Genomic DNA, 15,260 nt, shown 5'->3' with positions numbered 1-15,260 from the left:
GTAAGGTGCGAGATGTATTTTTTTTTCAAGATGACATATTAATTATGGGAGATACGAGAGATAATCACAATGCCAAAGTTAGAAAGGTTCTCCAGGTGTTGGAAGATAATGGACTTACTGCAGAATATAGCAAATGCAAAATTGCTAGGCGAAGTGTCACATATTTGGGACATGAAGTTAGTGGTAATGGCATCCAACCTAAAGCTAGTTTAATACAGGCCATTAAAAAATCACCTGCACCTACAAACAAGGATGAAGTTAGGGCGTTTTTAGGCTTGGCAGAGTATTATGCCAAGTTTGTCCATAATTTTTCGCAAAAAACTTTTCCCATTAGGCAATTGCTTAAGAATAGGTGTGTATTCAAGTGGTCTGTGGAGTGTGAAAGGGCTTTTGAAATAATTAAAAGAGACATTATTCAGGCACCTGCTCTACAAGGATTTGACCCAAACTTGCAAAGCATTGTTACTACGGACGCTAGTAGTAAGGGGTTGGGAGCTGTACTCTCACAAATGAATGAGAATAATGAGGAATGTGTAATTGCATTTGCTTCCCATTCGATAACTGATGCTGAAGCAAAATATTTGGTCATAGAATGGGAAGCTCTTGCATGTGTGGGGCTTGGAACATTTCAGGGCATTTGTTTGGGGTACTAGTGTCATTTTGCAGAGTGACCATAAACCACTCACCAAGGTCTTAACGACTAAAGGTTTGTTCAAGGCTTCACTACGAATAGCTTGGTTATCCATAAGATTACTAGATTATAAGTATGAGGTATGTTATGTGCCGGGGGTCAGGAATAAAATTGCTGATTTCCTAAGTAGGATGCCCCTTGTTAATACGGATGATAGTGTGGAGGGTTTGGAAGATTGTTGGGTAGCCGATATTGTACAAGATGTTCAGGGTATTACTGATGATGAATGGGATAAAGCTGTGGAGGAAGATCTAGTTTTAAACAATGTTCAAACCATGTTGTGTGAGGGATGGCCTCATAAAAAAAATTGGGATGAGAATTTCAGACGATTTTGGGAGGTGAAGGATGAATTGTCTGTTGAGGGGAACAAGTTAATGCGTAATGGGAAATTTACACCTCCTGAAGTACTTAGAAATAAGGTTTTAGATTTGTGTCATGACGGCCATCTAGGTATATCCAAAACAAAAAGTAAAATTAAACAATTGTATTGGTGGCCAGGAATAGATGTGGCTGTGGAAAGAATGGTAAGAGAATGTTTTTTATGCAATGATTCAGAGAAGACTTTATCAACATTTAGACCACCGCTAGTTCCTATCAGGTGTCCTGATATGCCTTGGGAAAAAATTGGTTTAGATATTGCTGGTCCTATACATGCAGATGGTGAGTGTAAATATATAGTGGTGATGTATGATAATTTTTCTAAATGGCCTGAAATCAGTATCATGACCAAGGTTGATTCTGGTTCCATTATGAATTTTTTGGATATGGTTTTCCTAAGAGAAGGTTTCTCCAAAGCTGTAGTTACGGACAATGGACCGCAATTCATTTCTGATAAGTTTAAGAATTTTTTATCGAGGTGTGGCATTAAACACATTACTACGTCCAATTATCACCCGGCTGGTAACGGTGCTGTTGAGCGCTTTAACAGAGTGTTGAAGAACAGCATACAGCTGGCAGTAAATGCAAAACTAAGTTGGGAAAAAGAAGTTTGGAGAACTGTTTGGTCATACAGGACCACACCTTGTAATTCTACGGGGCACAGTCCTTTCGAGATTATGAGGGGAAGAATTCCGTTATGGAAGGATAACATTGGTTGGATGAAGGATGGTAGGAAGAGTGGTTGGACTGTGGAAGGTGTTAGGAACAACATTAAAATGGCGCAGACGCGTTCAAAAGGAAACTATGATATAAAACACAAGTGCAAAATGGTGAATATACAAATAGGTGATTTGGTTAGGGTGAAAGTTCCAGGTTTCAAAAAATATGGAGCGGGTAAATACTATCCTCCTTTGAAAGTTTTGAAAATTTTGTGTAATGCAGTGCTACTTGAAGATGGAAAAGTGTGGCATTCAAGCAGGGTTTCCCCATATAAAGGAGAGGGGAAGAAGAGTATGATTGGAAATAAATGGTTTGTGGATGATGAGGTTAGTAATGACATGTCCTCACAATGTGAATTTGGAGTTCCAGTTCGACATGCCAATGAGACGCAGGTGGGTGGAGGCAACGGTGTTCCTATGCAAAGTGATAAGGTAACAGAAAAAAGAAAAAGGAATGTTCAAGAAGAAGGTATGACAAGCTTAGAGAGTAGGTTTAGTAGGTGTGGCAGGAAAATCACAAGACCGGGAAAGTTAAGAGAATATGTATCCAACTAAGTCCAAATTCATTGTAAAATTAAATAGTTAAGACAGGATTTTTGTAGTCATTAAACATTGTGGGGTATTGTTGGAATAAGTAATGATGTTGTTTATACTTATATATATAAAAAAAAAAATTTTAGTATAAGGGGAAAGATGTGTTGTATCGTTTATGTTGTATATTTATGAAGTTTCATGTTGTCGGGCTCGCGCTAGCTAGCGCGAGCCGGAGAACAAAGGAATGTGAGGGAGGAATGTTGGGGAGTGCGAGGAGACGGTTGGAGAGCAGACCGGAGGCGAGGAAGTAACCGGTCTGTGTGCTGCTGCGGGTTTTTTTTTATGTATTGGAATAAATTGAATTTACCAATTGAGACCACGCTGCTGGAGTTCCTTTATTTCATCTAAGAAGATTCTCAACACAGACCACCCACAGAGGAGGCTTGGTTGAAAGATGGGACTATCGCTGCACCACAGTAGACGGTTAAAGTAACTTGTTGCACACCAGGGCATGCCCCAGAGATATCTTGGACTAGAGCTTATAGGTGTATGTAAGACGCGGATACACTGCTGCAGAACTGGTTGGAACCTGGGGGATGAAGAGTGATGACAGAGAGGCTATAAGGGGGGAGATTTCTTCTGTTCAGTGCAACTCCGGCAACTGATTTCTTGATGAAGTGATAAATCCAGAAGAGAACCACCCTGTAGAATTTCTTAAATGATGCCCAGTTTGTATTTTGAAAGGCATACACACTTTTAAGCTGTATATTTTGGCACCATGAAAGCAGGCGCAACAAGCACAGATTTCACCCGCATAAATCCATCACGTTACAAGCCCTGCAGCAGAGGAAATTATTTATTTTGAGAAGGCAGTATCTTCTTTATTTTTGTTAGGTCCATAGTTCTAGTCAGGGTTTCATCCTACCACCAAAAATAGCTATATACAGGTTCACACACGCCGTCAGACACCCTCACACCCCTACCTCCCCATGACACCCCATCCCTGGGGACACACACAACCTATTAAATTATTCACTCCCTGCATTCCAGGCACCAGCTTAGACGTACAAGCAGTGGAGGCACAGATGATACTACACAACTAACTTTCTTTCAAACAACAAAACAAATAAGTCATACCCTTACATATACAGGGATAGGACCTAGGTCACACACCCATCCACCTACACTCCAACACCAATGCAGACAAAGAGAACCAGATCATTCAAGGTAAATATGTGACACAGAAAAACATCTTGCTATCCTTCGAAACTTCCCAAACCTAACGTTAACTACAGAAGCAAATGTTGCCTGTGAATTCTCTTTCTGGTTTATCTCTTGCTCTAGATAATCCATGATTTGGCTTACAGCATAACTCTAAATGCGCGAACCGTTTTAGCTGCAAAATTAGGTTGTTCAGAGACCTATTTAGTTATGTTTATTTGGCCTAGTTAGGAAGTCTCACCCTGTCTGCTGTTGTGTTAAATTGCCTAAATACTGAGCTTTTCAACTCCTTGGCCTCGTTCTATGACCTATAACTGGTACATGCAAGTTGCCTTGCCTACAGCAGTTACTTTAGCTGAATGGACTAGCAGTGTACATGCTTAGCTGAGGAGTCATGGAACACCCTCTTTAAGGGCAAGGTATTACCCAGTAAAGTACCATTCATTTAGTGAGTGTTCTGTGCAAAGCTACCGTTTCTGAAAGCTGTTATGATGCTTTATGGTATATGTTATTCGAAGTTGCTCCTCTTTTGTCTTGTACCAGCCAAGAACGTTAGTTCCCTTCACGAAACTCATGGGGTAATTCTAGGCCTCTTACTTTAATTGCCTTTTCACTCGTAGAGTTTATACGTGTGTGGATTAAACCAACTGATTACGAAAATGCTGCATGATTGAATGTATGGAGGGTTGTTTTTCTTGAGAGTTGTTTTGTATCTTTATTTTCATTTAGAGCCATGCATATAAATCACTGGCATGGCACGTACAGAACAAGGGCAGGCAGCACAGGTAATATGATTACAGACTACACATTCAGGGTTGAAGCTTTATATATGTGGAGCGAACAACTGCTAGGACAGGCACACTCCCCAGAGCAGCACCCACACAGCTCCACGCACCAGGCCCAGGGTGCTGAGTGCCATTTCGTACTGCATTCTCCTTGGGGTGGGGGGAGCGAACCAACTTCATTAAACAATCCCCAACACCATGCTTTACCACTGATCAGTACATACTGTGAGCAACTCAGAAGGTCTGCACCAGATGCTACGAGCCCGCTCCCTCCTTTGTCACCAGGCCCTCCCCTGTGCTATCACCCTCAACGTTCCCTGACCGCACTAGGTAAGCCTGATAGGGTCCCCAAATATCCTTCAGCTGGCTACAGACAGGCATCAGGTCGTGGTATGCGTCAGACTGTTTTTTGCAATATGCCATATCCACATACCATTCCTTTAGCATCAGGAGCAGTCCCTTTGCCCAACGCATTGCTATTATATGCCTCGCAAGCAATAGTCCCAGGGCTTCCAAACATCATACGGACATTTAGATGTCCCTGTTGTAATGTAGCAGAGGTCATGACTCAAATTTGCCTGTTATCTTCTGTAACTCTCCCCGTACTGCATCCAATAGTGCCACATTCCCAGGCAAAACCACACTACATGGGTGTAAGAAGCTGGCATGCCATGTGGTTCGGTACCTGAGGTACTTAAACCTTATCCTCTTAGTGAAGTGTAGGCAGTATCAAGAAGCTAGGCTCTATAGAGGTAGCTGTGGATGAGCAACCAAGACTTATCTAGGAGACATGCAAAGCTCGTGCAATACCACTGTAGTCACACACCACTTACACACATGAAATAAAACACTTAGGGCCAGATGTACGAAAAAAGCAATTTGCGACTTGCAAATTGCGAGTCCCTGCGACTCGCAATTTGCAACTCGCAAATTGCTATGCAGTACGGTGTCTCAGACACCGACTGCAACTCGCAATGGGGTCGCAATGACCCACCTCATGAATATTCATGAGGTGGGTCGCAAATTGCGGCCCCATTGCGAGTATAGGCACTTGCTAACATGGAGGCCTGCTGACGTCAGCAGGCCTCCATGTTAGCGACCTGCTTGTCAATAAAGCAGGTTTTTTTTTTTTTAAAGTGTAGCCCGTTTTCCCTAAGGGAAAACGAGCTGCACTTTAAAAAAATCCGAAACCTTTAGTTTCGGTTTTTCAGGGCAGGGAGTGGTCCCTTGGACCACTCCCTGCCCTGAAAAATTAATATCTGGTCCAGTCACAAAGGGGAAGGGGTCCCATAGGGACCCCTTCCCGTTTGCGACTGGGTTACCATCCACTTCAAGTGGATGGTAACTGCGAGTCCATTTGCGGCCGCTTTCGCGGCCGCAAATGGAATTGCATACCAGTGCCAGTCGCTAATAGGAAGGGAACACCCCTTCCTATTAGCGAGTCTGAAATGCATTTTGCGAGTCGGATCCGACTCGCAAAATGCATTTCTGCATAGCAAACCCACGTTTGCGAGTCGCAAACGGCGATTTTCGCCGTTTGCGACTCGCAAACGGGTTGCTACATCTGGCCCTTAGTTGTACAAAAATAAAGGTACTTAATTTTTGGAAAACAATACCACAAAATACTAGAAGGGCAACCCTCAAATATATACTAGCAATCAGAAATAGGCATAGAGAAGGTTTGAAAACAATGCAAATAGCAGTAACTAATAATGACCCAGGGGCAGCCCAAACGTTATACTAAAAAAATGGAATGAGAACTCAGGACCCTCACCTAGGTAAGTGGAATGTGTAGAGGGGAGTTGGGGGTACTAGAAAACCACAGAGTTAAGTAGCAAAACAACCCCCAGCGACCAGGAAAGCAGAAGTAAATCACTGGATTTTCCCCAAACCTCCCAAAAGGAGGAACATAAGAAAAAAGACACTCAGACAAGACTGCAAGAAACCAGCGGTGGATTCCTGGAGAAGAGGACCTGTGGAGAGAAGGGACCAAGTCCAAAGGTCACAGTGGAGTCCAGGAGGAGTAGGAGTGTTGTGTAGGTCCTCATTATCCTAATGAGACTACTGGATTCGGGCGGCAGAATCACCGGTACTGCAGGGAACTGAATCTGATCCCGCACCATGTGACGCCTGTTGGCCTAGCCCGAGTTTGTTCCGGCTAACTAGCAGTTCCACATCTCCACCCAAGAGTAGGGATGATTGGGGCAACTGGGTGCATGACATAAATGACTCCTCAGGGGAGTCGTGGTCACTCAGATATCATCCGTTTCTCTCAGTTATATTAGTCTCACATATGCAAGGACAATTAGAAGGCAGAGTATAGTTCAATATGGTTTTATTGAAATAACTGCATCTTAGATAATAAAGCATGTATTGCAATAACTAGGGCGATGAAGCACAATAGGATTAAAATTGTGACAAGGAGAGTAAAACACAAGAATAACGCTACCATATTGTCAGTAGAGGTTTTGAGGATAGTTCCTACCTAAGCTATGTTAGAGCACAGCATGTTAAGCTCCAATTCTGCCCCTCAGGTTCTCCTGGGAAGATATCATCCCTCATACCTGAGTAAGATACCTGTAGTCTGCATAAGCAACTGCAGCGAAGCAATCAGCATACAGTCGTGGTCATCTTGCTGGAATCTCCCTCTAACATACATGGGCCAAAGTAGTGTTTTTATAATAAAACATCTGATGTTCCAAGAAAGGATCCCTACATAAGACTATATGTTTCTGTGAACATTGGAGACAAAGCGTACCACTTTTGCCGGCAACCTATCGTATTGCAGCCTTGAGAAAACCACAGAGTGAAAGAAATGTCTTGTTTAAGAACGTAGTGCTGACCTAGGCGAAAAACAGCTAGATAGAAAAAAATTAAAACAAGACCACAAATGTGGCTATTGTTAAAATAATATAACAAAGCTAAAATAAAACATATCTGATAGAGACTGGGCGTCAGACTGAATCTGGAGATTTTTCTTCGAGCAATACCCTTGCACGTCAGTAGGTGGCATCATAGTTGCTGTGATGTCGGGAGTAGTACATAGATGCCGCCTCAGTGCAGTAACGTCAGTTTTTTTCTTTTTGCGCCACCCGCTGATCCGGAGAGAGCTACCCTGGTCTCTTTTTCACCGATCTCGACCGTTCTGTCAAGTTCAAGTGAGTTTTTGGTATGTCGAGGATGTCCCTGAAGACCGGGTTCAAGCCGTGTGAGGACTGTCACTGCATGATGCCGGTGACGGATCCGCATCAGGTTTGTGGTGTCTGGAGCACGACTTAGTCGTGCTCTGAGTGCCAGGCCATGCACCTGAAGGCCTTGAGGGAGTGTTCCCTCTAGCTCATGGCGGTCCGGCGCTTCGACTCCGCATAGGTCTTGCTCGAGAGGAAGGTCTCAAGACCGTTCGTGGAATCTTCACCACTCGTCTTCCTCAAAATCTTTGGGTGCAGGTAAAAAGAAATCGAAACTGTCTCATCGTACTTCGACTTCGCTCCGTCACTTGGCTGAGGCGAAACGGGAGGAGTGTTGATGCTCAAGGCCTCAGTCCTCGGAATCTGCTTTTGGGTTCACTCCGCCCTTCCCCGAGTTTCCGGGAGCCGGCGCGACCCCAGCCCAGCTTAAGGAATTCTAGGAGGCCATGTGCCTCATCTTTGGGCGGACCAACCCCGACACAGCGCCTTTGGGCCCAAGGGATTTCAGTTGAGGGGCTTTCGGGTTCTGCGTGGGAAACTTCGGCACCGCCCACTGACGTCCCTTCTGGATCCACTTGTGGATCCACACCGACGCCGGTCGCACCACTGAGACCTTTCCCGGTGCTAGGTCGATTGTCAATGCTCCCAACGTCAGTACGATCCTTATCCCCGACGACTCTGGATCAGAGCGATGTCGGCCGACGCCATCTCTGTCTTTGATGGGGCCTACTCACCCCAGGTTGGATTTGGACCCTTTTTCCTATGGGCACGAATTCGGAGAAGGATTGGAGGGGTCCCTGGACCCTTATGAGTACCAGGATGACCCATCTTTGGACTGGGCACAGGAATTGGGCAATGCCATTGGACTGAACACTTCTCCAGACGCTGGCATAATTCTGCCTCCTACCGTGGCTACTTCGGAGGGAGCGACTTATGGTATGATGGTCAGTAGGACAGCCGAGGTTCTTGGCCTTGAGCTACCTACTGTAGAGGTCAGGTCCAACCTCCTGACGGAGGTCCTTCAGCTAGTAGCTTTCACATTTGAGGCCCTTTTACCTTTCAATGAAGCCCTCACCGATGTCCTTCTGGGTACTTGGTCCAAACCCAACACAGGGGCTCCTTTGAATAGGAAAATCGCACGCCGCTATTGGCCCACTCAGAACAACCTTAAATTCCTGTCCCAACACCCAACACCCCACGCCTGAGAGTCTTGTCATCCGGGCTTCCTCTTCCTCAGACGCATTACCTTCCGCACCCATGGATAGGGAATCAAAAAGGCTGGAACAATTTGGGAAGAAGTTGTTTTCTTCCTCCAGTCTCGCGCTGTGGTCCGTGAACACCGCATCCCTTTTGGGCCACTATACCCACTCTCTGTGTGATACGGTTGCGCAAGTCCTGCTGCAGATACTAGAGGCGGTCCGTGCTATCGTCTCCCAAGCTGTCAACGATGGGAGAGATATGGCAAAGTTCACGATCCGATGTGGGCTAGACATGACAAACTCTCTGGGCAGATCAGTTGCTACGAAAGTGGCATTGAGACCCATGCATGGTTGCGTACTTTAGTTTTTTCTGGGGATGTCCAACAATTTCTCATTAACATGCCCTTTGATGGCTTCTGTCTCTTTGGAGACAAAGCAGACTCTGCCTTGGAGAGATTCAAGGATTCCCGGGCTATGGCTCGGTCCCTTGATGTTTCCGCTGCCCCTCGCCCCCAGCAGTCCGCTCTTCGCCCCTGTCGCGTCTCCCGCACAGCTACCGTGCCACCCATGCTGTTCTGCCGCTGCGTGGACGTGGGACAGGGAACCTGAGGTCTGCCTGGTCCACCTCTGCCCCTGCTGCAGCCTCCAAACCCTCCTAGTCCATCCCCTCACTGCCATTGAGTTGGCAGCAGGAGTCACCATCACCTGTCCCACTGGGAATCCATCAATACGGACAGGTGAGTTTTGCAGATCGTTAAAAAGGGCTGCTCTCTCCCTTTCCATTCTGCTGCACTAGCCATGTCTCCATCACTCAGCCAGCTCACGGAGGATCATTTGGCACTTCTCTGCCAGAAAGTCGCGGCTCTCTTGGCCAAGGGAGCTATAGAGAAGGTCTCTGTGCCAGAAGTAGGTCGTGGTTGTTATTCCTGCAACTTTCTGGTGCAGAAAAAGGACAGGGGCTTACGTCCTATCCGAGACCTTATGGACCTCAACTACTTCCTCAGGAAGGAGAAATTCAAAATGCTTACCCTGGCTCAGGTTCTGTCCAGGAGGCTGGATGGTAGCGTTGGACTTACAGGACACTTATTTCCACATCCCCATCTTATCTGCCCACAGATGTTACCTACGATTCGTGGTAGGTCAGGAGCACTTTGTTTACCGTGCTCACCTTCAGCCTTACCAGCACCCCTCGGGTGTTCACGGAAGTGATGGCAGTGGTTGCAGCTCATCTGCGCAGGTTAGGGGTTTCAGTCTTCCCATACCTCAACGACTGGCTGTTGAAGGCGGACTCGCCCCAGAAAGTGGTCTCCCACCTTCAGATTACGTAGAGCCTCCTGCACACGCTGGGGTTCACTATAAACATACCATAGTCACACCTGACTTTCTCTCAGGCGCTTCATTTCATCGGAGATGTTATGGACCCAGTGGAGTTTATGACCTATCCTCCTAAAAAGCGAGTCCAGGATATTTAGACTAAGATTCTGATATTTCAGCCTCTATCCTGGGTTTCGGTGAGAGTGGCTCTGAGGCTGCTGGGCCTCATGGCCTCCTGCCTCCTGCTAGTGACACATGCCAGTTGGCATATGCGGGCTCTGCAGTGGGACTTGAAGTTCCAGTTGGTGCAGCATCAGGGAAATCTCTCCCACATGGTCCAGATCTTGGAGGGGACTGCGAAAGACCTGCAGTGGTGACTTTTTAGTCAGGATTGGGTCAATGGCAGATCCCTTTCCCTTCCCCAACCAGATCTGTCAGTAGTGACAGACGCCTCACTCCTGGGATGGGGTGGCCAAATGGGAGAGGCGGAGATCAGAGGTCTCTGGTCTCCAGCAGGGTCTGGCCTCCACATCCATCTTTTGGAGTACCAGGCGATCAGGCTTTCATTGAAAGTATTCTTTCCCTCGCTCAAAGAGAAAGTGGGGCAGGTGTTTACGGATAACACTACTGCCATGTGGTACTGCAACAAACAGGGTCGAGTGGGGTCCTGGACATTTTGTCAGGAGGCTCTGCACCTCTGGATGTGGCTGGAACATCAGGGCATTTCCCTGGTGGTTCGGCATCTGGCAGGCTCTCTGAATGCCAGAGCAGACAAACTCTGATGCCGATGCATTACCGATCACAAATTTTATCTCCATCCAGAGGTGGCTCAAGGTCTCCTTCAGCAGTGGGGAGAGGCTTATTTAGATCTGTTTGCCTCTGCAGAGAATGTGCAATGTCAGCTGTTTTCCACGTTCGAGTTTCCAAGGCAGCACTCGCTCCTTAGCGCTTTTCATCTCGAGTGGGACTCCGGCCTCCTTCACACCTATTCGGCTATACCACTTCTGTCCACAGTTCTGAAGATTAAGAACAACTGAGCTCAAGTAATCTTGGTGGCTCTGGACTAGGCACAGACAGTATGGTATCTAGAGCTGCTGAGCATCGCCGCCGATCCTCTACTCAGACTGCCCCTTCGGGAGGATCTTCTGTCACAACAGCAGGGGACGGTTCTCCACCCAAACCTGTCTAATCTTCGCATTCATGCATGGAGATTGAGCCGCAGCAGTTGACTGCTTTTGACCTTTTACCGGAAGTCTGTGATGTTATCTTGGGAGCCATGCGTCCCTCCACCAAAACGCTATATGCCTGTCATTGGCATCAATTTGTGGCATGGTGTACCAACAAGTCTGTTGATCCCTTCTCTGCTCCTGTCTCTGGGGTTCTTTTGTTCATTCTTTTGTTGGCCCAGCAGGGGTCTGCTTTAAAGGTTACTTATCCGCTTTCTCATCCTTCCCTTTTTAAGTCTCCTATTGTTGGTAGATTCCTTAAGGGTCTCACCCATTTGTTTCCTCCCACTCCCTTTATCATGCCTCAGTGGGACCTCAATCTTGTCCTTACTTACTTGATGTGTGCTCCTTTTGAGCCGTTACACAATTGTCCCATATGGCTCCTTACTTTCAAAACTGTTTTTCTTGTTGCCATCTCCTCTGCTCGCAGAGTGAATGAACCTCAGGCTCTTTTCTTCTAATCCCCCATTGTGGTCTGTGCACCCTGACTAAGTGGTGTTAAACACTAGGGCCTCATTCCTTTCCAAAGTAGTTACAACTTTTCACATAGGCCAGTCCATCACTTTGCCTACTTTTTACACACCTCCACATCCTTCTCATGAAGAGGATAGACTCCACTGGCTGGATCCAAAAAGAGCGTTGGCATTCTACCCCCCATCGTACTAAAGATTTCCAGGTAGACGATCAACTCTTTGTTGGCTATGTGGGTGCAAAGAAAGGGAAGGCGGTGTAAAAGCGCACCATCTTGCGATTTATAATTCTTTGCATCACAATTTGCTGCGCTTTGGCAAAGAAGCAACCCCCTGAGGGCTTGCATGCTCATTCCACCAGAGCAACTGCTGCTATCACAGCGCTAGCACTCAGAGTTCCTGTCCTGGATATCTGCCAAGCAGCAACGTGGGTATCCCTGCACACGTTTACTAAGCGTTACTGTCTGGACAGTCAGGTCCGCCGGGACAGCTACTTTGATCGTTCGATCCTGCAGGACTTTCTAGTATGATCTTGGTTCGCAGCCCACCACCGAGGATGGTATTGCTTAGGTATCTATTCTAAGGTACGGAATCTGCAACTAGAAGTCTTTATCAGATGAGCAAGTTACTTACCTTCGGTAACGATTTATCTGGTAGAGACTTAGGCTGGTTATAGATTCCTTACCGACTCACCCATCCTCCCTGCTTGCAAACTGATTTGAAGGGACAGAGATTCCCCATACAGGGCCTTGGCTCTGGTGCACCATTTTCAGCGTTCTTCATGGCTCTGCGCTTTGGCGTGAAAAGAAACTGACGTCATCGCTCAGAGGCGGCATCTATATACGATTCCTGACGTCATCACGGAGACCACAATGCCCGCGGAGTCGATCAACACCACCTAACGACGTGCAAGGGTACTGCTCGAAGAAAAATCTCTGGATCCAGTCTGATGCCTGCGGGAAATTCTAAGGTAAGGAATCTGCAACTAGAATATGTCTCTACCAGATAAACCGTTACAGAAGGTAAGTAACTTGTTCTTCCTGAGGTGAGCTCTAGAGAATGGAATAGTCAGCAGTTGGAAAAAGAGGCTCACCATAGGCTTATTAGTAAAGTGTGAATAATTCCAAGGACTGCGCACTGCAATTTGTTGGTGCAATGTATTTTAAGGTGGTTTTTCTCAATGTAGATGGATCCTTGGCCATAACTTCAGTGATCTTTTCTTTCTAACAAATACAGGGCATTTAAAGCTCTTTTTTCGTAGCTTTTATGTTGTGGTTAAGGACAATCCCAAGCATATGACGTACTAGAATCTCTCCTCCTCAAGTCATAAACGAAACAATGTATTTCATGGCAAATGTAGAAGTATTTTGGGTAAAATAAATCTTTTCTAATTACTTTATGATTTCTTTTAAGGTTTCATCAATTACTTAGTGGAGCCGTTATTTGTGGAGTGGACTCGTTTCTCAAACACCAGGCTGTCGCAAACCATGCTTGGTCATGTTGGACTGAACAAGGCAGGCTGGAAAGGACTGCAGCAGGAGCAGTCTAGCAGCGGAGAGGATACGGATCCAGCTCAAGAGGAAAATGACTAAGACCTATTACCTCAGGAAAATCGAATTTCGCGGCCCTGGAATTAGCTTGACAAAACTGCATCATGCAGGATATAAATATATATTTTTGGCTTATTTGATAACTGGAAACAAATGTCTTGGGGGAGACACAAATGTTCCCCAAATTGCCAAGGTTTCAGTGTGGACTTTGCCAGCATTATTTATTTTGAAGAACTCCCTTTTGATAGCCCAAATAAACGTTTTTTTATTACAAGATCTGAACGTTAGAGCAATACGCACATACCTCAGTTGGCTTTTCGGCGAAACCTTGAATATGCAAAGCACAGCAGAGACTGTTTCAGAAGGAACCTTGCAGGACGTTTCTCTATAATGTGCCACACATGCTAAGACTGGTGTTTAAAAAAACATTTTCTTAAGAACTAAGACTTGACATAGCTACTTCTAACAATGGCCTGTTGGATATTGATGAGACTGGCGATGACATCATTAACAAACCTTCCACTCTGTTAATTATTTAAAAATGGAAATGTGAAGTGCCCACTCCTCTGCTGCCTCGGCAAGACTTGATGTTTACAAAGTGACTCTGAAGATATTGATTTTAAACTTGCCTTGAAGCATGGTTGTAAAGGAACCACTAATGTTTTGTTTGCGTTTGTATTTAAAAAGAAAAGGAACAAATCTGAATCTGCAGCTATAGTTCCCCTACCTCCCCTTTTGAACGCCACAGAAGCCTCCCCACTTGCCATAGTTTTGCTTGTGCACTAGTAAATGAGAAACGTTTAGAGCAAAGCCAAGCTTCACTCCAGTGCTGCTGTATGGGATTGCAGCTTTTTTTTTCCTAACCATACATATCTTTTTGGTGGGGGCGGAGAAATAGAAATGAGAACACTGTCCTAACTATTGCAATTTTGCAGTGAACGCACTGCATGCTGTTTTCACTATGGTACGCCCGAGCTATGCGTGAGAGGTGGAAATTTGTCAGCACCATAATCCACTCAGGGTACAGTATTTGCCAATCTGAAATAAAGTGGGATGGTAACTGTTGAGAACAAGGGTACAAATGCCCCTTTTGCTGCAGTGTGTATGTAAATGTATGTGTGCGTGTGTGTGTTGGGGGAGGGGGGGCAATGAAGAGGGAAGGGTTTATGGGCAGAGACTTTTTTATATATATTTATTCTTTTAGAATGTGACAATTTGAGAAGCCACATTGGGAGAGGGTGAAACTGTAACAAATTGCTACAGATGCCTTAAACTATGCACAAAGCTAAGTGACCAAATTTGTTATTTTGATTTTAAAAGTGCATTGGTTTTTTTGTCCTCACTCTAGTAAAATAACCCATTCATGCAACTTTGTTGTGAAAAGAAATGTTTTGTAGTTACAAACTAATTTTAAACTTCATGCATTCCATTTTGTAATTTGCTTTAAATTGTTTTAATTATAGTAAGCACAGCTGTTACCTATTTAAGAACTGGTGCTTTCTCTTAGTTTTATGTATTTTTCGATTTATTTCCGTACAAGACTGTTTATAAATTCTGTTTACAGTTTGTTGCAACAGCCATTTTTGGGAGAAGGCTTCAGTGTAAAGCCGTTTGGAAAGGCTTTGCCATTTTAAATATGTGCCTGTTGCCATTAAATTTTGATGAATAAAGTAAAACTATCTTTTCACAATTTTATGCTCTTTGTTACTTGATTGGTTTGATTTTCTTAGAAAAAACATTGAGAACAGCAACATAATCCAACTAGAGCTTCATACATTTTGGTGCTTTTAGAAAAATGACACTACAAGCCCTAGTTTAGCTACACCACTGATGGCATACATAAAACTACCTCCTCTAGCCTTATAGCCTGCTGCGGAGGGCTGTACTGGTTGCTAAAGACCCTGAACCCGACTTATAGGACTGAGCGGCAGGCCCAACGAGATTGAGGGCATTTAGCAGCATGTATCGCCTGGGGCAAAAGCGCT

General features: G+C 45.3%; 1 protein-coding gene across 2 annotated transcripts in view; it reads left to right on the top strand.

Moving 5' to 3' along the window:
* Positions 1 to 14,965, top strand: part of PDE7A (phosphodiesterase 7A) — a 652,296-nt gene extending 637,331 nt beyond the window's left edge. For both annotated transcript variants that reach the window (XM_069220260.1, XM_069220261.1), the window contains exon 14: positions 13,139 to 14,965. In XM_069220260.1, the coding sequence (XP_069076361.1) occupies positions 13,139 to 13,317 (179 nt within the window). In that variant the 3' untranslated portion in view covers positions 13,318 to 14,965. The remainder of the gene's footprint in view (positions 1 to 13,138) is intronic.
* The last annotated feature ends 295 nt before the right edge of the window (positions 14,966 to 15,260 follow it).

Source organism: Pleurodeles waltl, chromosome 2_2 (genome assembly GCF_031143425.1).
Source record: "Pleurodeles waltl isolate 20211129_DDA chromosome 2_2, aPleWal1.hap1.20221129, whole genome shotgun sequence".
Classification (NCBI taxonomy): domain Eukaryota; kingdom Metazoa; phylum Chordata; class Amphibia; order Caudata; family Salamandridae; genus Pleurodeles; species Pleurodeles waltl.
The sequence above is the reverse complement of the archived record's forward strand: the minus strand, read 5'-3'. Positions and strand labels throughout refer to the sequence as shown.